Source organism: Fulmarus glacialis, unplaced genomic scaffold, assembly GCF_000690835.1.
Source record: "Fulmarus glacialis isolate BGI_N327 unplaced genomic scaffold, ASM69083v1 scaffold10451, whole genome shotgun sequence".
Taxonomy (NCBI): Eukaryota; Metazoa; Chordata; class Aves; order Procellariiformes; family Procellariidae; genus Fulmarus; species Fulmarus glacialis.
Genome location: NW_009194696.1, coordinates 2817 through 28973, shown reverse-complemented (window position 1 = coordinate 28973; position 26157 = coordinate 2817). Strand labels below are relative to the sequence as shown.

The following is a 26157-nucleotide window of genomic DNA, read 5'->3' as shown; positions in this document are numbered from 1 at the left end:
TTTCATATTTCATACAGCTTTATTACAAGTAGATATAACCATTATTGCCAAAAGAGAAAGGCTATATAAAAAAATCCAGTGCAAAATAAAAGCACCCTATAAAATCTGCATTTCTGTTCCCATTGACAGGCATTTAGACCTTGCAAGAACAACTGATTTCAGTGACTTCAAGCAGTTACTCACTGACACAAAGTTTAGACAGGATTTGCTGGAATTTTAGCTGTTGACTTCAAAGAAAAAAATGGGAGACTCATTGTCTGACAGGTGCAAAAATTAATACAAAATGTATTAACACAGTATGAAACAAACGTACATTAAATAGTTTTGTTTCCTGGTATATCAATTTTTCAAATGAATTTTATAAAATTTACATATTTAATGAAATGATTTATCTATCATTGTGGAAAACACAGTTCTTTATTTCAAGTTTATATTAACTATAAATATCTAAGGACAGGAAAGATACTCTTCAAGTTGGCGCGCCTTACTTCCCCATCCTTTATGTCTTCTGCTCTTTGCCTTTTGGAGAAAACATTACAGCATAAGGCTGCCGTCTTTTTGGACGTTGACAGGGAGCAAGATCCTCTTTAATATATCCTTAAAAGAATAAGAACAAATCTGAGGTAAGAAATACAATATAAAAACATGCATAACTTTAGTTTCATTTTTTGTTTACCCTCAAAAAATAACTTGTGAATTTTTTTTCCTTTTATGGCAACTGGTTCTCACTTGACAAAAAGTTAGAGAACCCAGGGTGCAGTATCATTAATGAAAACGCTCAGCTGCTTTCTAGTAGATGACTGCATATTAATGCAATACAAACAGGTAATATGGTATTATCTGTGAAACTATGAACTGTTCATCTATTCAAAACAAAATTGCATTTTTCATTTTTCATTGTCTTTTCTACAGAAGATTTTACATAAAAGTAACAAAGTACGTAAGTACTGCAAATTCAGTTGACTAATAAAAATCACTTTTAAAATTGTATTTCCTATGTACACAGAAAACTTCAGGCACGTGTGCTTTGTGGGTCTAAATAGCCCATCCTTCTGTTTTGAGGGCATTCTTTATTTATTAAAGACTTGTCCATCTGGAAAAAGCGAAACATGAACCTATGGATCAAACACACCTTGAAAGCTCTCTGATAAGAAAAGTGTATCGAAAATTTCTGTAACATGCTCAACTTAGCTAACACTGATAGTAAGCAGACATTTTATGCAAATCAGTTACAGCACCTGGCTTTTGTCAAGCCCTTACTGTTTATCAGCACTAACATCCACTGAAGTGAGAGTAGTAGATTCCTACTTCATAGTTGGAAAATGCAGTCTGTGTAACTCAATTATTTAAAAAAAACAACACAAACCACAATTGGTTCAAGATACCAGTAAGAAGTAGAAAATACATCCTTTGTACCCCACTACTTCTGAGTGACAGCTGTAATTGCTCATCATGGGAACTCTCTCTGGTGTTTTGGTGTTCTTGCTGCACTCTTGTATAATATGGCTTTTTACCAAGAAAGGGCTGATCTAAAGTCTGCCCCTGACATGCTGTTGAGGACCACTGAACAGCTCTTACTCTAGCAGAACAAGGAGATAGCCAAGAAACTAATTTTAACGAGGTTGCAAGCAGATTCCAAATAGATAGTAACAGACAATCTCCCTAACAGGGTATTTCAATCACCTGAAATTATAAGTGGACATGCCTAGTTTAGACCAGCTTTCTCATCGGCTGGAACAGGTAAGAGGCAACCAGGTTGGAAGAGGAAGGACAATGAGTTGTTCATCTTGAAAGATAGTGATCAAGAACCAAAGGTGGTTCTAGAGCAGTAAGAACTCTCTCTCATTACTTAAGGTAAAGAAGGAATGGATTAGCCTCAGCCAAGCCCTGTCTAACTGGTTACACAAGGGAGGAAAGAGACTACTCACAAAGGAAGCAGCGATTTAGCAGCGTTCCTGAGGTGCTGGCTAGCTGGACTGAGGGATTCACTTTCCCTTATGTGATACCAGAGACAAATTGATGGAAAAAAAGAAGAACCATTTTCCTGAAGCCTAACCAAGCCCAAGGAAGATTAATGGCCTGCAAACTCTATGACTAGCTTAACCGTTTGCAGTGGATATTTGAGAAGGGGAACTTGACTAGGGCTTCAAGAACAAATTTGATATTTGTCCCCCACAATGTGGGGGGAGGCTTAAAGTTCTGAACACTGTGTTTGAAATACACATATTTCTTGGAAACACAGCTTTAAATTTAAATGAACTCAACTCAGTATATCTTGATTAAGCAGTATGATTTGCACTACAAAAGTTATGTAAGTCCCTAAAAATCAGGGGTCCTTGTTCTGAAAGATTAAGGATGATACTGCAACACACAAGCACACATACACATCGCTGGCTACATTTTCCTATGCCTGATGTGAAACTGTTTTGAGAACAGATAAAAATAAGTGAAGATTAATGCTTCACAGCTAATAACATATGCATGAATAAAGATATAAGTAACTCAAAAAGAGTTCATGTAGGGCTCCTTACCTCAGAGTTTCACCACCTCTGAAGAAATACACATATAGTACACTACAAACTCACCATGTTTTAACGTCATTAGTAAAAACTCATTTTTATACCAAGCTCTAGGATTTAGAAGAATTATTTAGGAAAGAACTCCTTGTGAAGAGGAGTCAAAAAAAAACCAAAACAAAACAAAACACCAAAGAGCTTGTCACTTACAAGCCGGGCATATGTATTAAAAACTATTTAATCACACCCTACCTTCAACCTTTCCGTTATCATGTGGTATTATGGAGCTCTAAAGATACAGACAAAGGACATCAACAGTGCTGCCTGTCTCTCCTCAGTAAGTACAATCTCTCAGCCTTTGCCTTTGAAAATGTTGACCCAATTCTTGCTTTGGTTCAAAGACATGTAGGGTTTTAATTAAGTTCTATGAAAATCCCAATTATTTCTGCTCTCTCTATCTAAGCTCTAAGAAAGTTTCCTTATATTCCCTTCTTCTTAGTAGTTCAGGAGCTGCTAAAAAAAGACAATATTTATTCAAAATAATGGCTGCTGATAAGTAAACAGACCTCAACAACACGGGGTGAGAAAGGCTGCTTTACAAACTAGAGATAATTTCAGGGGTCCATTTTAGGGGGAAAAAAAAAAGAAAAATCAGCTTTAAAAAGTGCTTTGTAAGCCTTTTTTTGCACAAACCTCTTTCCACACAAGTTTGGGTGGAAGGAAATCCAACCTCCCAGAAATTTTCAGGAGTATTTGGAGGAATGTAGCGAAATCTGTGTCTTGAACAGGAAGCTAGTTTCTTTTCCCTCTCTTCTTCTGGAATGTCTGCATAATACTGCATGTTAGGGGAAAAAAAAATTCAAGTTAACAAATTTGTACATATAAAGCAACTGCTTTACACAATGACATTGTCAATTACTGTTTATTAACACAGTTATCTGAGAATAATGGTGAGGATAGCCAAGAGTAGAGATTTGTTATCCAAATGACAAACACCTGGCCATTATCCTAAAAGCTTACTGAATTTACAGATGAAGTATAACCTTATGGTGGCAAGTTTGTTAGCTTTATATCTTTTAACATACCATAGGTACAAGGTTTGGGCATGCGTACAATTATGTCAACAGTTTTACTGACTGATTTTACAAAGCTAAGTAGCATCGGTGTTGAAATAGATGGGAATTTTCTAATAAACTACGTTTCAGCTTCGATTTACAAATAAAATAGAAAAGTGAAAAAATGCACTACAAAATCCATGCTGCAGAATTATTTCCAGTGTCTAAATTTACAGTAGTAACAGCAAACTTAAGTAAAAAATGCTTCCTACTTTATTACCCTGAAATTAGAGTAACCAAAGAGCTAGTTTAACTAGCTGACACTGGGACTCCAGAAACTATCTGCCAGGTGGGCATAGCAAATTGGCTAGCCATTCTTTCATACCTGTCAGCTGTACTGGGGGCTGGAACGAGAAAAGTATATACACTCTCCAAACTTTTTTGCTGGGTGTTCCCATGAGTAGCATCATAGAAAGATAATTTTTTTTCATGCAGTTTTCTATTGTTTTAGCTTGTGATTCTAGTTAGCATCTCCTACTAAAAATAGCAATCTGGCACTTAGGTATCATAGAGTACCAAAATATTTTCAAAATGAATGCACTGTTTGATTCAAGCGGCAAGCCAACAGTCACCATCTGGATTGCACAAGGAACCTGACCCTCATAAAAGTGGTAAAACAATTCTACTGAAATGACAGTGTTACAATTCAAAAAGGCAAACTAAAGTTTAAAACCTCATTCAATCAGCTGGAAAGTGATCTAGACTGGGGAAATCAGGAAAGGAACAGAATACCTCTGTCAACAGAGATTACTTCCTGTCTCCATCTACTGGTAGGATTTCAGAAAACCTACTTACTTGGAATCATAAAGTACACTAATAAATCCCTTTTTTCCTGCTAGATGGCAGACAAAGTATAAAATAGGCATAAAAGTCCTCCTCCAAAAAATCATGAGAGATAAATATTGATGATTGTATAGAAAACAGTAATCACAGCTCTGAAAATGTCAGTGACAAAACTGCATGAACTAGGAAAAGTAGGCTTGTTTCATTTTGTGATTCTGTATTCTGTGGGAAGTGCAACTGCCTGAAACTGAGGTACAATTTCTTCCCCCCACCAAATCAATTCAGATTTCTCGCCATTCTACGAAGTGTGACACCAGAACATATTCTGCTCTCGAAGCCCTTATTAGTACAGGAATCCGATCTAGTAACATGTGAGTCTCCCGGTCAAGAACAGAGATTCAGGTTGTTAGCAGGTTGTACCCAAAATTCCAGATTACTGGTCTGTCTACTACAAAGTCCTGGTACGCAGGATAGAATAAACTGCCAGTTCCAAAGATAATATTCAGGAATGGTTATGATGCCCTAGTAAAAGGTTCTTCAAAACGTATTGTGTATAAACCCAGGATACTCCCACACTCTTGACAGCAGAACCCCTTTCAGTCACTGAATTTGGAGACACTTCGTTTGAAAATGTTTGCCACTGTCTTATACAATCTCCCCTTAAACAAGAAAAAGCCTATGCCAAGACCAGAACTTAAGTGGATATCAGTAGCTTGGGGATTGAGTCAGATAGAGTAGGGTCATTTATGCAGCTGGACTTCAGAACAATGTCTGTGTCACTCAGTTAAAGATCTAGAGACTAATGAAAGAAAAGGAACAGGTAATTATCATCTAGTACACATCAATTTTCACTCATAAAAGTTAAGAAACGACATGGTGTTAAGTCAACAAAATTAATGATAAGAATTCTACAGTAAACCAAATAGATTAATAGCTGAGTCTTATTTAGGGATAATTAGCAGTACACTTTATGTTTGTCCTTTAAATAGCCTGGAATTTTAGAAATGGACTACTAAAAGTTTGCAGTATGCTTCTTTTTTTTTTTCATGTTTATGATTGTTGAGGAATATTTATGGATCAAACAGTGAAAAATACAGTACAGTTTTGTAGGAACAGAAAATAAAAAGACCAATCAATAATCAAACCAAGTACGTATTCAAAGGAAATTAGAAAGTAACTTTTTTAAATTTTGGCTTACTTAGAAATCTATTAGGGTTGACAAAGAATGAGAAAGCTACATATATATCTGCTAAACAGCGAAAAGAACTCTCAGCTATTTTCTAGATTGATCTCACTATCCACAGCACTTTCAACCCACACAAAACATTTGAGCTAGGCTTTTCCATGTGTGAAAAGATATGCAAAATCTCATCCTGCAGTATCTTCACTGTAAAAGAATTGTTTACAGAACTCTACAATTTGCAGTCTGAAAGAGAACAAACCCTTAAAATGTTCCTCTCATTAGTTTAGTACAAAGTTACTTACAGAGTAATTTCTGTAATCTAAATATATATGAAAACATCTGACCGATTCTCCTACTTATCTAAAGCATAGCTAGACTTAATAACCACACTAACGAATGTTACTTCTAACAAGCTACCAGTAACTCCTGCATACAATCTTTCTCTGATCACATTGCAAAGTCATAACAAACCAAAACAAGACCTCTTATTAAATGTTCTACACTGTAAAGTGAATGAGATGTTTCCACAAAGTTTTAAGATAAGGACTTATAAAGGACTTTGATATCAGTCCACTACGGCATGTGCAGAAGTTAAATCTCTCACATCTTCTCAAAATGACAGATAACTCTCCGCACTCTCGTACTGCGTGCAGCACATGGCCAGAAAAAATTTACTGATTTCTACCCACTCCCTAAGTATTTCCTTAGATTTTGGAGACTTTTCAAACCCGTATGACTAATAAGTAAGCAAAGACTTTTTTTAAAGCATCATTTATGCTTCGTCTAATACTCCCTTTTTCCATAGGCATTTCATTCAAAGCTAGTTTTATTATGGTGCAAGATACAGCTAAGCATTCCACACATTCCAAGACATTCATCTTCAATGGCGTAGACTTAAAAAAAAACCAACCAAAACCAACAAACCCAAATTTCTAAAGTTTAATGTAGAAACCTAATATTGTAAAATTTGAGCTGTAAATGTTTCCAGCCACCACAGTTACCACTCTAACTTGCCAGAAAGTAACAAGAACTGGATTTGCTGAGAGGAGAAGATCTGTAGCTACAGAGATAGGATACTAAAACACTCAACACATGTCTCTTGAGCCAAGAAATAGACTGGAAGTTTGGGGTTTTCCTAATATGGTAAAATTTGAGCTGTAAATGTTCCCAGCCACCACAGTTACCACTCTAACTTGCCAGAAAGTAACAAGAACTGGATTTGCTGAGAGGAGAAGATCTGTAGCTACAGAGATAGGACACTCAACACAGGTCTCTTGAGCCAAGAAATAGACTGGAAGTTTGGGGTTTTTTGGGTTTGCTTTTTTCCAACACCTTGTTTTCTTTCAAACTTTTAAAATCAAACATATTTTTGAAAACGGTATTTATAGTTGACTGTAAAACTTAATTATTTGTATTTAATGCGTTTCAGCAAAGCTATCTTTCAGGAATGTGTTTTTGTTAAAAATACACTCTAATAAATTTCTTCAGCTAAGTAATGTGACTTAACTACAAAGTGAATAGCAGGAGAATCTATGAAAAATGTTGGTTCTATACAGGTGTGGAAATTAAGTGAAAAGATTCCAGAGAATCCATCATTATTCAGTCATTAATCCATACTTCTGGCGAGTCATAATGTATAAGATCATTGCCTAATTAACTCCAGCCTGAAAGCCTATTAATGACCAAATGAAATATGTCCTTATTACACATGTAATTACTTCAATATTTTATCTCTATACCAAGTATCTGAAAGAAGTTTAGTAATTTGAAAAGGAGGAAAAAAAGTGTAACGTGAAACCTAAAATTTCATACTTCTCAACCTGTCAATGTAAACATTTTTGCATGCATTTGCACATATGTACACATTGGCACCTATACTGGTGCAATTGAAAACACAGATACCCCAGAAAACAAGGAAAAAAAACCCAAAGCAAGATATATCTATATATAGGTACAACAGGACATAGAACTTACTTATTCTTACCTGTAAATTTCAGTAGAGCTTTTGAGCTGAAGTTTAGAAACTTGTAATCATTCTTTGACTAGCTAATGTATTTTTTATTAAGAAAAATCTTACCGGAACCATGATGTGAGAAGTTTCTATCCTCATACAGACACACAAAAAAATTTAAGACTTTCTAAGTTATATGCAGTTACTACAGTTAAAAACAAACAAACCAACCCAAAACTTGGTAAAACAGCTTTGGTAAACACTTACTTCTCTGCTACTGTAGGTACTGATGATAATGCAACCAGATTCATAATTTCAAAAGCACTTTAGCACTTAGATACTAGCAAAGTTAGAAGAATGGAAGACTGAGCACGTTTTAAAGCTCTACTTACTATCTCACATTCCTTACAAGTATGGCCAGGCAATTTTCTTCTTTCTTCTTTTTTTCGAATAACCTCAATATGAGGAAAATCTAACACGGTATTCTTTCTGAAAAACAAAAGTGTTTTCACATGATAGTACATTTATTTCTTTTCTTCTTGTTTTTAGAACACAATGAAGGAGAGTCTCAAGAAAAGAAAAAATATCAGAAAATGCCTGCAAAACCCAATCATAGTCCTATTCAGCTATGAAATGCAATATTTTTGTAACTAAAACAGTTCCAGAGTTTTTAAACGTAATATGATTTTTTATATAACCAGAGATGTGCATCTCATCATTATGGCTTTTTATAGTGTGAAAGTAATTACTAGATCAAAATTACTCAAATATAGATCTTCTGTAGAATATTTATTTTGTCCGCGACACAGTTATGCTTGCACTGATTTCTGCAAGAGGAACATATGTTGGGGTTCAAGAACAGAACTGACATTCTTTTCAATTTATCTGTTCACAAAACACTGAACAAGTTTTCCTCTACAAAGAAAACATATGCTGAGGTAAAAAATAAGCTAACAACTATTTAACTGAAGAGGCTGGTATCATTACGAAATGAAGATTCAGACTACCAATGATGATTATATAGAAAGGCAATAGAGGAAGCACTAAGAGGTACAGTTGTTAAACGTTACTCATTTATTGCCTAAAGGAACATGCAAAAATGCCAGAGAAGGAAAGGTTTTTTTTGTACAAGCAGCCCATAGGCTCTTTGCTCATAAACTCATGCATGACCACATGCCTGTAAGAAACTACATGGATTACAAAACACTGCATTCAACAAAATTATAAAAAGCAGAAGAGGCAATCCCTTCTCTTCAGCAAATGTGATAGATAGGCATCTCAACATGTTTATTTTTTTCCCCATACCCCAGCTTTTATCTAAGGTTTGTATCTAATTCATTAGATCTTTTACCTGTGCATCTTCAGCTGCTAGTATGTTATGCACAAACTCATTTATTTTATGGAAGAACAAGTTCCCTATAGGGAAGATATAAAGAGCCTTAAAATGCCTATACAGAACAAACTAAATTACCTTTCATCACTTTTGAAATATGGCTCCACAAAAGCTTTCTGCTTGGCTTTATCTTGTTTATCCTCATGTTCTGTAAATATACATGCAAAACAAAAAATTACATGTCATATAAGGTTAACAGACTGCCTGGAGAAACGTCTGTAAAATTATTAGCCAGCTATTAAGAAATACAAAAATGCCATGTACATTCAGTCTGAGACAACAGATTCAAACTGTTACTGAAAATAACATAGAATTGATTGAACCAGTGATCAAAAAGCATTAGTGGAGTAGAAGAAAAACAGCAGCGAGACAAGTAAAAAATGTTAAGCAGAATAGCAAAGGAAAGGTTGCTTAAAATACAAAATACTGAAACCTTCAATAGAACCTAGGATAGGGAGAAGAAAGGAAGCAAGTAATCTGCAGCCAAAACCTGGTGTTTCCTATAAGAGTCACTTTGCTGTACAGCTCCTATGCCAACTTCCATTACACATCCCATATTTGTGTGGTGGCTATATAAATGAACTACTAAAATAATTTTCATATTGATTTATGTTACCCCTTATAATGAATAAGTTTTCCCACGAATTTATGAAAAATGAACTCATGGTTTATTTGGCATATTTGTTCCTAGAGAACAGAGCCTAATTTCAAATCAACTTTTGTAGTTTAACCAGGCTAATAAAGACAAAACAAATTATATCCCACTCTTTAGTTTCTTGCTTGCTGCTGTTACTCCCTTATCCTGCTCTTCGTCATGAAGAGTTTCTTTTTCATCACATGCAGGAGGACTATCTTCTGGTAGGCAGGATTCATATTCTTCATGGGTTGTCCGATCAAACATTTCTGTTAAGGTATCATTAATTTTTTTTTCTCCTCCTATTATAAAAAGCATAATGAACATCCAAATCAGTCTCTCAACAATTTAAGTCAAGAAAGCGTATTTTGATTGAATATGTATCAAAAGAAATAACATTTACTTCCTGCTCGAGCACTGCTTAACACCAGCGATACATTTATTCTTTCTGCAACTTCTCTGTCAACCTTTTAAATGTGGACAATGCTCATCTATTTTTCATAAAGACACCTTGATTCAATTTCTAAAATTTTATTAATTAGTAAATCACTTTGATATACCTTTAATCTTAACACTGGATACATGAAATTTTTCTTCTTGTAACTATGGAGTTATCCAAGCAGAAGGAAATACTTTCTGTGGGTAGGAGATAAACTACAGAAATGTGATCAAGTTGCAACAGCTTAAAAAAACAAAACACACCGTTAAAAGTCACTGCCCTGCAGCCATGATTCACCACATAGCATAAATTAAATGTGATATAAACACATTTGGATTTATTTAAAGTATACTAGTTCTATTTATATGCCATTAAAAATGAAATTAGTCTTCCCATAGAAAATCTGATATGATTACATAGCAAACTTTCAAAGCTGTTTGTTGTAAGAGTGATTGTTGCAGGTGAGATCAGAACTATTATACGGTTAAGTATTTAACTCTTTAAGCACTGTAAAAGCATAGCTACTGGCTCTATCTCAGCACAAATCCTATCATTTTCTTAATCTAAGTTAAAAAAAGCTCAACAACAACCCACTGATTCTACTAGGAAACAGACTGATCTTTGTAATCTACAAAAATACATCAGTGCTGTTTTACTGCAAACCATTTTCTACTATCTATTCATACAGGGGAAAAAACATCCTTCGCTCTTTCCTCCTCCAAAAAAAAAAGCAAGCCAAAGGAAAAAAAATAAAAGTCTTACTTGGATTGCTTTCCTGGTTTTGCTCTTGATTTTTCATTTTTGACAGCACACTTTCACTAACATATGTATAATCCATATCAACAACTTCCCCTCCGACTCTTGACTGAGACCCACCCTAAATTAAAAAAGCAAACATGACAATTGCACTCAGAAGCAACTGGTGTAGTCGGTGTCATTGCCGTATATCTGAAACGCTTTTACAACAGTTACTGGAATGTTTTTGAACACTTTCTGTGATGTTTTTTCCGCAGTAATGTCTGCATGATAAAGACAAAATCTAGTTAAGAGAATAACATGTTTTGAAATTCAAATGTGAAGCATTTATCTGGTGGATTACATTACTTGATGGGCAATAAATGCCTTAAAAGTTTTCATGTTAAATTCTACAAAGATAAAAAGTAACAATGAAACATACAGAAATTAAAAACTGGTCAAATAAATACATTTTAAGATAGCCTTTAAGCGAGACAAAACAAATAGACTTCAGGAAAATTCTCAGAGATCCTAATAAACAACCTGCACCCAACTGAAAGATAATAGTCATTATCTGCACATTTTCTATTACTTAATGTAGAGAGATATCACAGTGAACGTTTTCACAGGAAAAATTATGAGATTTAGAACATTTTTTTTTGTCTTAAAAGAAACCCAAAACCACACCCAAATGCATCAGTTTCATACAGAGTAGCCACCTGGCTGAGTTTATCACTTACTACTAGACAGTGGAAATGTTTCAGGATAACTGTAGTGTACTCTGCATAAACAAACATTTTAGGAGTGCAAACAAATATCAAATGAGCTGAATTTAGATTTTTGCTACAAGGTGGTTTTGGTCTGCCCAGAATAAAGTTCATGATACTACTTTTGTAGGCTTTTTTCAATATCATAGAACATGCAGACTTGTTACACAAGTTTACCTTTGTATCAATCACAGTAATGTCCATTTTGTACTGTGAAAGGTCAGCTCCTGGGTCTATGCTCCACTGGAGATTTTCTAACGAAGGTTTATCTTTCAGGTCTGGATGCAGAGAATATAAGAAAAAAAAGCAAATAATCAGAAACCAATTCTGCCAACAGCATCCTATAGTGTCAGCTATTTATAAGTCTGCTAATTATAAGTCAGCTTTCCTTTTATCAATTCATCTTTAGGTTTAGGGATTGATTTTTCTCAAACAATAAACATGCTCATTTGGTGTAAATCATATTTTGTCTGAAGAGTTAGAAATAAATCTTTACGTTTTTTGTCATATTCAGGTAGCACACCACTCCTTTGTGTTTGTATGAGGTATGTAATACGTAAAATACTCTTGCAGGTAAAATCTCTATATTGTGTAAATCAAGTAGTATTAATACTGGATAGAAGACATTGGATCGATAAGAATACAAAAGTCAGGTCTTAGAATACAAAAGCGTACAAAAGTGTCTGGTCACTGTTCCAGAGATGGCTCTTGATTTATCTGTGAAGTAGAGGTTTAGATTCCAAGCTACATGGCCAACACACCAATTGCTGACAGATTTTTTTTTAAATTCACAACGCAAGTATTTCTAAATAAAGTATGCAGTGTAACAGCTCAGCTAAGGAATACAGAAGCAGTGACTGTACAATCCCAGTTCAAAAAAAAAAAGTTTTCAGACTGGGACCACTTAACAGGAAAGAAGATACAAGTTCTAGGAAGAGTATTTGGCAGCATCTGTTCATTACCATTACAGGTACAAATTCCTTTAATAGATCATCAGGAATCATGAAAAATATTAACAAGATGGCTTATCCTTACACTTAAGTACAGTTTTCAAGCAGTTGATACGGATAGTTTAAACTCAAACTTCCTGAGATTTTATTTCAGTATCTGTTATTCACATGCTGCAGTAAACAACAATGCTAAATAAACGAGAAAGAACAAGATTCCTAGCCTATTGAGTTTACAGCTGAATGCCAATGATCTATTTATTATATAGTGGCAAAAGAATGCCAGGAAGACACAGATTGAAAATGTGGGGGGTGATCTTGAGAAGTCCTGAATAGGATGAGACTAAGTTAGAAGCAGAACAGAGAAAGTGATTGAAGTGGAGAAAAGAAGATACGAAAAATTCTATTCAACCATAGCACAGGCTGGAGGGGTGGGGTGCAATAAAAGGAACATTTTCATCAAGTTACCTTGCTCATTTTGCAGTGCTTTATTTTTTGATAGTCTGCAAGGGTTTGGTTGAAGTACAGATGCTGGTTCAGACTCTCCATGTCCTGTCCTTGTTTTCTTTCTATTTGGTACATGGCCACTGGCAACCTAATGACATATTGCAATTTTACTATTTCCCACAACTTAAATATAATATTTCAAAGGAGAAGGAAAAAAAAAGTCAGAAAAGCATACCTTCACATCATCAAAAAGTTGCTCTGTTTCTGCAGAACTCAGTAGTGGTGCAATTTTGAAGGGAGGAACTTCTTCTTTCATTTGGATCTGGTTTTTCTTATCTGGGAATGTTTTCCCCAGCATTGCCTCTTGTACATAGGATTCCTCTTGTAAATCTCTGCCAAACAAACAGCTCTCATTGTTGGCATTTTGAATGGATGATGAACCTTCAGGAATGGGCTTCCCTAGCTGTGAAAAAATGTCACGCAGAGTCACCTGTTTCAGTCTATTTTTACAGGTCTCCTCACCTCCTTGTTTTTTCTCTTGACAACGAACTCCAGAGAAGCGATCAGACAGATCCAAGGGCTTATCAACTGTATGTTCCCCATTAATATGCTGAACATCTGATCGAAAGGGCATAGAGTTCTCTTTGTTGAAGGATGTTTTTTCACAGCTAATTGCATGCTCATCTTCAGCTTTCTTTCTCTTAGCACACCTGCTTTCTAACTGCCTCTGGTGTATGAGGAAATCGCTCTTGATCACCTCATTTTTAGCTGCACAAGTGTTTCCAACAGAGGTTACAGCCTCATTAGTATTCTTTTTCACAACCATTTGCCTATTGATAGAGGCCTGGCTGATAACTGAGTTGATTTCAGTTCCAAGATTCAGTGGTGCAACAAAAGCAACATCTTCAGATTTTGATCTACTTTTATGAGACCTGGAACTGGAAGGATTGTTGAAGAGGTTGGTTTTGAGATTAGGCTTCAATCCTGAATCTAAAATACAAGAGGCATGACTTGTACTTGAGTTGTTCTTCATACTGCTAGAAGCTCCAAAAACAGGAGAGGCTACCTGAGAATCCCAGTCAACATGTGGCGGAGTGTTCTGAGATGGATCTGAAAGACTGAATACAATGAGAGATGAGATATTTTTCTGGAGTACACAGGGGCCTGGGAGGAGAGAAAGGGATATACAAAAATTGTAAGTTTCCTATCAGTGATCTACTTTAAAGCTGCCAGAGCTGCTAGTATTAACCGAAAACAGAAGGAAAAAGAAAAGGGAAATTTTTGGTCTAGGAGTAAGTACTGTTGCACTTAGAGCTGTAAAAGGTAAACAAAACACAGACCTCGTCCTTCATTTTAGTATGGTGTGAAATTCTGTTCCACATTCAACTGAGAACCAAGGACAGAATTAAGCATACCTAGGAATCTCTTCTACCAAAGAACTCCCTACCTTTCCATGCAGTGAAATGGAAGAAAGTGAGAATGTTTGTGATAGCAGTCTATCTGGGTTCTTGTATAGATCTTAAAAGCATGATAACAGATTCTCAAAGCCTCTGCAAGTGAAGGAAAATTGTGCAAGCTTCTTTCAGGTTCTCTGTTTTTTACTTGTCATCAATAAAACATACATTTAAGATGACAAATAGGGGCCAAAAAAAAATTTCAGTTTAGGCCACAACATCCTGAGGAAAGTGGGAAGGGCAACAGTCAACTGGTATGACAGCTAGTCAGCAGAAAAGTTTTATAGTTTTATGATCATTTTCCTACCCCAGCTCCAGGCCCCTTACCCCCAGGTTTATGGGCCTCAGGAGATACCTTGCAATAACAAGAAGTCAGTGAGGGAGGGACTGTGTACATAGAAAGCCCAAATCAGAAGTTTGAGAATGAAGTAGAAGTCCACAGTTTTGCCTTCTACCGGTTCCTTTGCTTCTAGTATTATTTACTTGAAAGAAGTCCGTATAATATGAAAATATTTATTTCCATGTCTGTACCTTTAAAGCAAACTGCTGTAAGGTTTTAAATTCTATTAAAACCAGAACTTCATATAAGCCTGTTTAAAACAATATTATTATAACCAAGTGGAAACACACCCTAAATTGTTGTCATCGTTTCTTGATTCAGAAGCTGGATGTTTTCTTGAGTCTTCAGACTGCATGCTCTCTGGGGCCTGGCTCATAACAGTATTAGTGTGGGGAGGACTCAGTACACTCTGGGACTCCTTGCAAGTGGTGGAGGAAAACAAAGAAAGGAAGTGTGAGAAGCTATTAGAATTAAAAATTAGAAATATGCTAGGTTTGCACGTAAATACTCTGAAGACCCATTCAAATTGAACCATTCAAAACTCTGAAAAATAATAAAAGTTACAAGAGAGATGAAATTTTGACCAACAACTTCAAAGAAATCTTATGGAAATTAAAAAATTTCATCGTTCAAATGCACACACACACAAAAATAGTCTGCATACTATAATTTTTACTGTAATTACCAAGCAAAAACATCAAATAATCTCACCTGAGTCACCAGTCTCATCACCAAATAATCTTTTTTAGTGTCTTAGACTTGATTACTGCACAAAGGGGGTTTGGCAAACCCAAGGATTTAGTCCACTGTCTTAGTCAAACTTGAAAGTTGTATACACAGCAGGAAATGCGCCCCCACCCTCCTCCCCAACCCCAGACAGGTCAGCACAGTTCTTGCTAGAGCAATTCTGTAACGAGTCAGCAAAAGCAAATCAAAGTGAGCTTACTGGAACTCAGAATACTTTTGCAGAATTTTAATGCAAAAGAGAAAAATACTGTTTTCGAAAACAACTGGCAAAAAAACCTGATTGTGTAAGAAATCTGGGAATACTACTTACAGATTCCTCTTGAACAGCAAGTCCAATTGTTTCTGCCACGACTGCAGCCAAGTTAAAAGATGGCTTTGGAACAGAATAGCCTCCCATCCTTGGTTTATCTTTATGAGTAGAAAGAAGCTCACAATAAATTACATATATATTGTAATATCTTATTCCACTCACACAGATGGTACAAACACAAAACTAAAAAGATCACAAATTAAAATCGGTAATTATGGAAATAGTTTGACCTGTGTCAGATAAAAATCTTATCTGGAAGTGGTAAGTGGAGAAGGGGGTCAAAAGAAGAATTTCTGATGAGAGCAAACTGCTGTATCATCACAGAGAAATATGCTTCCAATCTGAATACAGCTCCACAAAATTAAAATACAAAGACAAGTCAATGTAAAATTTGCTTTTCAAACTCCCAGTCCAGGGTATGAATAGTCTGAGAAAAGCATGTAGAACAGTGATAATGTATATTTATAGTAAAATGCTTTGTTGCATATTTTCTAGGTGACACTTATAATTATTCTTCCTGTGCTTTTATTAGGAAAACAAATAGATGAGTTTCCCTTCTTCCAGGGATTTAATATTACTCAGTTTATTAAACTGGGGCAAGGTAATACGGTGGGAAAGAACTACAACCACCACAACCCTGACTTGCACGAATAATTCCAAAATGCTGATTCTCACAGTCATTTATAGTTAAATACTTCACAGAAAAAAATCACGGACACAGAAAGTTCTTGTCAAAGAACTTTATGGAGAAGGACTTAAGACTTAAAGACTTGTACCATTCACAATTGCAAAAAAGGGAATAAGTAACAGAAGCACTTCTAAATGTTACATATTCATGTCAGATGGAAGTGCACTTCTCAGAATATTTTATCTCCTGTACAGTTGGAAAAACAGATGTAAGACAATTGGATAAGTCGCCTAAAATTTAAGATATCTGCAGTAAGAGCTGCATTAAGCTTCTTTTTATTTCTTGACTCTAAGCCCTGATGCTAGGCCACTAGATCATGTATCACTAGTGGCATACAGACAGGCATTACAAGACAGGCATTTCAGGAGCAATTCTGTGATTTCTGGCTCCTGTGTTTAAAGAGATGAACCCTCAGTTTTACAACATTTTTGCCTTATTTTGAATGGAATTAGAACTAAATCTATTAATACACTTACTTGGAACAGGGGACAGTTGTGGATCACAGGTGTCTGCCACTAGTATCTCTTCTCCGTGGTGACTGTTCACTTGTGTGGAATACAGCGGAATTTTTCCAAACTCTAGGAGAAGATGTAGAAACATTCTCACACAGTGAAATTAGGTATCCTGTTGTGATAATTTTGAGTAGATACAGACAATGATCCTGATCTTAAAAGCACCTGAATGTGAATTTTGACATGTCAGTAGATCTAAGCACATCTGATTATTTTTATGCTGAGGTATCACTATGACAAATTAGTCACAAATATTTCATATTAATCCTTTCTCTCACAAATATGAGCCTAGCCAGTCAGCTATAAAACAATACTGACACATAATTACATCACTTTCTATACTAAACACATAAAAAGTATGTATTCAATCTATATTTGACCTGTTAATATGGCAACAAAACTATTAAAAAGTAAACCATCCAAGCGAATAATTTTCTGCATCAGCTAAGGTAATGAAAAGGTGAAAACCCAGAGATTTTAATCATGACCAACTTTGTGCCATGCAGTTCTTTCTATCTGGATACCAACAGCTTTTCATAGCCATTAACTGTGTTAGGTATTTACACCATTTCCTACATATTTAACTTTGGTTTAATTTAGTAGCTCAATTTTTTATTCAGAAAATGGAGAGAAGTAGGTATGTTTAGAAAGGAGAAACTATTCACAGCACTAAAATTACATATGCAAAATAAAGGGTGTGAATAACCAACCCACCCTCTTCACCTCACAGTTGTGCTATTTTTATTCTTGGAAAGAAGCTTTTAGTCAAGACTTATATTTAGATGTAATCATATATTATTTAAAATTCTGTTTTTTATTCCACAAGATAAATTAACACATTAAGAGCACCTGGATTGTTTATCATGTTTCCTGTGTATCATTAAAATACAAGCCCAAAGTGCTTTATTTCACAAAAATATTTCTTACAGTTAAAATACATTAGAGCTATTTCTATGACATTACAGAATGAAGTTTAGAAATTAAATGTGCACAACACTTCTGGACTTAGATACAAAACAAATGCAAGCAGTGTATCAGTACCAGAAAAAGAAAGATCATGTAGCTGCTAGAATTAGATATCTATAAGTTTCAGTAACATTACTTCAATTGCAGAATAATTGCTGAAAGTGGCAAAACATTTATTTCACTCTCCACTAGGTGGTGACATAGTTGTACGCACAAGTCAAACCCTAACATTTTTTTAGTTAGTTCGGAGTTACAGAAGAGATATGGGTTGGAAAACTGTGTATGTGGATGAAGAAAAGCAGGAGCTTGAGATAAGCTTTGAGCGTATCGCTGATGTAACAGTTACTGCTAAAGACATTCTTCCCCTGACTCATGTATTACAGCATAAATGGAAAAAAGCCAAACCAAAAAACCCACAAGACTGTTGTTTTTTTTTTTTAGTTTTCACTCTTTGCAATCAAATTTATACATCATCTTTTTCTTTAGCCCTTAAAAATACATTTTAAAATTAATTAAAAAAATAAAATACAATACTCTTACCACTGTTGCTTTCTGCAAGTTCCAAATCCGGGTGTGTATGTTCTGTGTAGCGGATATGCCTATTCTCTTTTTTTCTTCTCATACGATTAACCACAGAAAATGAAGAAGTCAGAACTGGAGAATCTGGAATGACTCCTTCTTCTAATTCCACTGCTTGTTGCTTTCGCTCCCTGGAGACCAAATTAGGTGGTCAAATAAAACCCCAAGTCAGCAAGATGAAGAGCTTTCATTTCAGCAAGCAGGACAATCATATTGTTCAAGAAAGCAACAATTTAGAAGATACAGCCATCTCAATAACATCACAGTGTAAAAATGTAATACTAGAACCCAGTTTTTAGACACATCTAACAACAAATTCACACTTGCTCCAACAAGCCTACGAACGGCATACAACCCTAGCTCCTCACATTTGAAATCTACCTCTAATTACTGCACTATGGAAGACTTTTTCCCTAGAAGAAACTAGGGACTGTAAGTTTCTAGCTTGTCCTCTGAAGCATGTTCCACTTGAATGAAAGAATGCCGAAATGGATGGACTAGTGTCTTTCTCCCTGTATGGAAGTCCGTGCATACCTCAAGAATACTAACTGTCTTAAAAACAAAACAAAAGCTTTTGGACAACTTTAAATAGTAATGAACTGCACTATATTAAAAACAATCCCTCTCCAGACCAATGGATGATACCTCTTATTTACCTCACAAAGGTCTTCAGAGAGGAGTGTGAAAAGCAATGTAAACCATGTAAAACAAGTAATGTAAAACACGAGTTATGAAGTTTATTTTCTCTCACACTGTCAGCTCTAACAGCATGTTGCAGAGTCAGTATATAAAAATTAGCATAATAACTACGTCTTTTCTCTCCAAAACCTCTATCTAGACATAGCAAGAAAATAACAATAAAAAAAGCATTAATTTCACTTCTTTTAACTTAAATACAGTTTGTTTAGTACTTAATAAGGGCATTGCTACCTGTTGTATGGTGGTGTAGTGAGAAATGGAAGAGGCAGTTAAAGAAAAACACAAGGAAATCTAACTCAGCCTGCTTGGTCATCTTTCTGCAACAGCACTTCTCCTTATGACTCTCAAGAGAAAACATGGGCCAAAAGATCATTTCCTAACTATAAAGAGAAGGATGTAAGGTCTTGATCTAAGGGAAGAAGAGGAAATATGGATATATTTCTGCTTGCATGGAAATGAACCACAAGATCTTAAATAAAATAAGTTAATAACGTGATGGAGGACTGTAGAAAGCTGCCTGGCTTGAGACAACAAGCATTTTTGCAGTTAGGCTTTTTACCATGACTAACTTTGAACACTTAATGACAAACACTCATGCATTGATGCTCTGAAGTCTTGACAAATCCTATTGTGTGATTTTGTAATTCCTCTTTTCTAGCATATTTACAAAAAAAGCACCGTAACTGGAAAAGTATATCATCTACTAACAATATCTTAAGAAATAAATCAAAACAAACAGTAAAACAATATATTCATCAGTTACTTTGCAAATTTGAGTTAGCTGTTAGAGTTCTCTTTAAATTTACTGGCACATGTGGCCTTGTATGACAAATTAACCTGCTATAAACATATTTTTCCGTACCCTACTTCCGTGCAAACCAAGAGGTAGTTCCTACATACCACCCCAAAAAACTATCAGATGAAGAAGCTGCCATACATACTATACATTATAAATATGCAATAAATAATTTCTGAATCATGGAAACATTTATCTGAACCTCAGAAAAGATTTTTGCAGAAATTTCCTTGCTGTTTCCATCCATGGATAATGAAATTCTAATCTGATAAAGCATCAGATAATACAATTCTTCTAAAATTTCACTGATTTCACTTTTATAAAGGATTCTTAGATTTTTTCCTAAAATATTAATCTTGGTAACAAAATACAGAAGATTGCAAAAATCTAATTTCATGTCATGCACCAGAAACAATCTGTTACCTTGCACCTACGTGATGATGTTATATTGATCTCAGTTGTTCATTCTAAATAAAATAACATGACTATAGTTCAACCGAAACAACCGAATGCAGTGGCTGTATCACAAACAGCAGGACCATCCTTGTTAATTACTGTTTATCCACTCAACTCTGCACTCATTTAAATGACCACCTAACATGCAGAGCAAATAACTTAGTGCTACATTGTTCATTCTCAACTTTCCTACAGTGACTGGAGATTTTTACTGGAAGCTAAATTGCAAGACTGGGGATCAAACTAACACCTTTGGATGGATCTGTCTGGTGTCAATTTTTTTTATGTCACCTCCTAACTGCTGCCAAGCTGCATAGGAGAACCATTATTGAGAAGCATTATACAATGGGAAGCATATAGAAATTTGTTCGTACTTGGTATTAAAAAGGAGTACTCCTAGGGTCATGAAATATCTTACTCCGAGAAGATGAAATGCATACAGAGAAAGAAAGGATGATTAAGGTGCAAACGATGGGAGGCAAACCTCTAATACAAAGGAATAGGACCACGCTCATTTTGAACTGAACTCTAAGTTGTTTTACTCCTCTACCAGAGTTACTTTCTAACAAAGATAAGAAAAAATTGCATGCAGAAAAAGCCTTACAGGTCAAGTCCATACATCCTGTCCCATCCCCGCCATGCATGTACGCAACTTGTTCACAGATAGGCAAAACTGAGATAAGTTTCGGATGATGTCAGACCACAGCTATACAAGAAAGGAATACTACCTCTGCCTTGCACAGTGCACCATATTTGCATATTAACCACAACATTCTATGGCACATTCTTGCTATCATATCAGATTACAATTTGACAATCAATCTGTAGGTCATTATTTTTATGGTTTTCTTTCTAAATTAACCGTGTTTTTTTCTTTTTAAAGAAATTGTAAAATTATCGTAAGTTTATTTAAAAAATTTATTGCAAGGTCCTGGGACTTTCTGACTAGCTGAGAAACTACTTTTCTAAAGTCTTAACCTAAGAGGAAAGAATTGGTAAAGAGTCAACAGAGGAAAATAAGAATGAGACACAAGGTTTTGCTAGGCACTGTGACCAGAATAATCTTGAACAATCATGAAGTCAAGCAGAATTTCTATGACAAATTTATCTCTCTCTTTCAGTTTAAAAAAAGAAAAATGCACACAGTTTAAAAAAAGCAAAAATTCTGCACAATACAAAGATGCTAGTCTTATGTTGTTACAGTGGCTGTAGACTATCTTTTCACAATCTATTAAAAAAGAGGAAACTCAAGTTTTAAAGACTTAAAAGCTGATATTTATATTCCCAGACGTTACTACTGAGGAATGAGAGGGGGGGAATATCCAAAAAACCTCAAAACTTACTCCAACTCCTTCTGTAACTGCTGGAACTGTTCAGTTATCTTTTTATTTTCATCCTGTAAGTTGTTTTTTTCATTCACTGCAATTTATAGAAAAAAAGAGAAAAAAAAATCAATGCACACATGTTAACATCATATCATATCTAATTTTGTCAGGTCCTTTAAGGAAACAGAACCAATTCTAAAATGTAATACCATACACCCTCTACAGCTTACCAAAATGAATTTTCAAGCTAGTCATAAAAAAGGTTGTAAAATGATGTGTTAGAAAAGGCAAAGCTGTCACAATTACTGGATAATAATATCAGTTCCACACAATCATTAACTACTTTTGTCCACGTACATACAAGTGAGACTGCGTTGTAAAGATGAATTAATTGCTCGCTCAGCTCCGTGGACAAAATTGCTTCCTTAGGTTGAAGACAGCCTATGAAGTATAAAGTAATTAGAATTTGGTTTCAGCCACCAAAGCAACCAGCTAATTATTTTGATAAAAATTTTTTATTTACTTTTCTTAATTTCCAATTCTTTCTGCCTGTACTTCACACAAGCTTATTGCATCACCTTCAGCCTTTTTTCCATGATGTCTCAAACTAATGTAATGATAGCTCTCAACTTTAATTTTTTTTTTCTTGTTTTTTTTTTTGTTGTATATTTTACCTCTGGATTACTCTTCACTGACATTTTTTGTGGGTTGCAGGAAATACATAAATTGTCATATAGATCTCAACCCAAACCCACAGAAGACTACTGTTCTGTCAGATAGTGTTCAAGAAGATTTGTACCTAATAGGTCTCACCTTGATTTTTAAGGCTCAGAGATTTATTTGAAGATTGGTTGTACCCTGTTTGTTGTTAATCATTAAACTCAAGAACTCAGAATATTTTTATATAAATATTCAATATTAAAAGTCCTTGAAAAATTGATGTATTTTATATTAGTACAGAATCTAATATTTCTATAATTTAAGCACTGAAAAGCTAATTTTTGTGTCTGGCATTTCCCGTATTTTAAATCTCACTGAATGTCTGCTCGTTCTTGATCAAGCAAGACAACTAAATGACACTAAATAATTCATTAATGGTAGAGATACCACTAACATTTTAAAATCCTGTCCTGTATTTTTTAGCACTTTATACAACCAATCTTTCCAAACTCTCTTTATGAAGACATTTGTTGTGTCCTGCCTTCGTGTCACCCAGAAGAGTTTATTTTTTCCTGTTCCATATGTACGACTTCCTGATTTCAAAATGAGCTAGCTACAAGCTGCCTGGCATGAAGCGATTCTTTTGCGGCTTCAGAGAGTTATATGAAGGTTATGGGTTACTGCAGTTAAACTCCAAGACCAACTACAGGACACAGGCTGGACCCAGGGAACTTCTGTTTGAACTTGCTACTTTGTGATCACCAGTTACTTTTGAAGTAAGGGTTTCCTTAGGAAAACTGGCAATCAGTCATTCTATGCTTTAGCTGTAGGAATAAACAGAAGCAGCCATATTTTATCTACAGTAGCTACTTTACACTGTAAGATTTTCCACATCAGTTCACTTTCAGTATCAGCACTTCAATCTAAGACGGTGGGTCAAATGACTAGTAATTGGTATGTTACATATTTTCAGACTGTAGAGTTAAGTATCCCCCGACTGATGGGCTTACTAAACACACCATATATAAATTATATCAAGTTACAGGAATTCATGAAGAACTAGTTTACAAAACAGTATGTTTTGTCTTCAGACTCGTGGATAAAACTCACTAAGCTCAGTGATAAGTTTAAGATTCTGCTGCCGGATATTTTCAAACTCTTGCTGCTTCTTTCTCATATGTTCTTCGGTTACAGCACAACGGTCACATAATCCTGCTCTTAATCTACAATAAAATTAAGAGAAAAAAGTCCCTCTGTTAAGAAAATATTGCCATACATGAAGCAGATATCCACACTTAACTGGCCTTTTGAACAATGAAAACCAGAAAATTTCTGACAACTATGCAGAATACCACTAAGTACTGTGGTTTTATATGTTGACATAGCAATATTTTGAGATTTCTGAACGATCTAATACTACATGTACTAACATTTCCATAAATGACTGTAGGTAGTGGATACTTCTAAAGCAACATGCATTACTTTATTAAATAAAGCATGCTACACCTTGCCACTGAAAGCCTTTGTGAGGTGTCCTACTAAGAATACTGTCAGATATAAATTACCATTCATTATAAGTAAAGTTAATTCAAGCAAGTATAAATAAGCGAATCATTTCAGTTATAATGTAATTACTACTTCATCTAAGAAGGATATATCACTGTCATTAAGAAAAGTAATCAAATAAAAAGGACAAATATTAAGTTCACTCTGTAACAAATACCAAGCAAACGTGAAATCCTTTATCTAGACATCAATAATTAGAAGTGGATACAAAAGTCCATGAGAGGCATTGCCTCCACTGTCTCTAGTGCTTTAGGTCAGCTGTTTAAAGCATACCTGCTATCAGAAAAAGACTTGTTATGATCACTCCATCTTACCTGACACATTCATTCATGCAATGAAATGTGCGCTCATTTTACAGGTGATAACTGATGTGTATTTATTTCTGGTACACAACAAAAAGCTAACAGTATTACCAAAGTGAAAACCAGACTCTCTTTTGCCTGCTAAATAAGAGACCAATTAGTTAAGAGCTCTGCATTGCTGCTGCTAGCACACAAAGTATTAAAAAACAAACAAACAAACAAAACACCTAAGTTTCCAATTCCACAGCTGAGTATTGGAAGTAAAAGCCATCTTGGTTTATGGGTATTTTAATATTGTGGAATTATGGAAAGAGTAAAATACTGAAACGCCTCTTCATAGTAGCTTATCTGACTGTGTAATAAACACAGTATTATCATCTCCTTGTATTAAACCACTTTAAATACTCTTTTTGTTTTCTGCAATGTGAATACTTCATCTACTAAGGGATTAGAAAAGCCCATCCACTCTGCAAACGTCTCTCTATGTGGTGTGAAAGTTTAATACCTGCACAGTTACAAGTTTATCGCTAATGCCTTTCACAGAGAAATCAAAATCTGAGTATCATAGGTCTAAAATTTGAGGTAACACAGGAATGTGAGAAAATAATTTACTACGTAATGCTCTCCTGTTCCCAGAAAGCTTCTGAGAGCCTATTAGCAGCAAATTTAACATACACTTTCCAAAACAGGTATCATTTTTAAAAATGAAAAAATGCAGTGTAATTTCATGTCTGTTGGTTTTGTTTTGCTACACCAGATTAAACAGGAACAAATAAGGGAAAGGCAGAATGGGTCAAAAGGTGATCAGAATGTCTAAGTCCAAAAGAAGGCAAAAGACAGAACCTGTGATTAAATTTAGGTAAAATAGACAACTAGTAAAAAAGACCCCCTCAAATCTGAAAGATTTCCTAGTGAGTTATTTCATGAGTTTCAAAGTATATTATATAGTTTGCCCTTGGGTTTTCTACTTGTATTACATCTCAATTGGTATCAAATTTACCTCTACAAAAATGGATGGAAAAGAATGTGCTTTAAAATGGCTGGCTGCCTCCCAAGCTGATCTATTTAACTTCTATTTATCTTAACTGAGCTAAGCAATCTAAGCACTTTGAAAATAACAAAATAACAAAAATTTAATTCAGTCAGAAGAATCTAAAATTCTACACTTTTCTTTAACACACACTATTTGTATTGTATTAGAAAATGACTGGTTTGCTAAAAAAAAAAAAACCAACAAACCAAACCAAAAACAGCAAACCAAAACACCACAACCAAAACCAAACCCCAATTTGCAAAGTATCCAGAGCTACTCTATAAGAGCAAAACACAACAAACTCAAAAGCTAGAAGACACTGCTTCACCTGTCTTCTAAAACCTTGATAGTGTCATGAAGTGCTTTTTGCTGTTCTCTGAGCTGTTGGTTCTTGGTATAAAACTCTTCAAGCCTCTCTGCATCCCTAAAATCAAATAGAGAAAAAATTAGTTCTAGCTTTAAATTACAGCTATTAAGTTTTTCAATAGCGAATTCTCTCTGCCATGTTTCTTTCATATTCTTGGGAAATGTGATTATCATCAGCACAAATATTAAGTTGAAGATAAATGAAGGAAGTGTTTCTGGTGAATGGTAACGTAGAAATGTCTGAGTTAGGAAAGGAGCAGCTAGTTTCTAATTCATATGACAGTTGAGCTTCTGTTGATAAATCTGATTTTTGCTCAGGACAAAAATCAGAGTTGATGACAGTCAAGGCATTAAAGCTAATAGTATTCAAGCAACAATTTCAGGGAACGTAAGCTCAAGCAATTCTCTTATTTTACTGTGTTGTGGAGCTGTTGGGAAGCAAACTGGG

At 35.0% G+C, this 26157-nt stretch overlaps 1 protein-coding gene across 1 annotated transcript; it reads right to left on the bottom strand.

Moving 5' to 3' along the window:
* RBBP8 (retinoblastoma binding protein 8) lies at positions 1-25767 on the bottom strand (the record flags this gene model as incomplete). The annotated part of the gene is made up of 16 exons (XM_009587853.1): positions 1-597; positions 3210-3351; positions 7941-8037; positions 9020-9089; positions 9707-9877; positions 10777-10891; positions 11694-11794; positions 12932-13058; positions 13146-14028; positions 14995-15122; positions 15762-15859; positions 16926-17027; positions 18468-18637; positions 21801-21876; positions 23553-23665; positions 25672-25767. Coding segments are annotated over 16 exons (2587 nt in total), but the record flags the coding sequence as incomplete, so codon positions are not given.
* Positions 25768-26157: the final 390 nt, after the last annotated feature.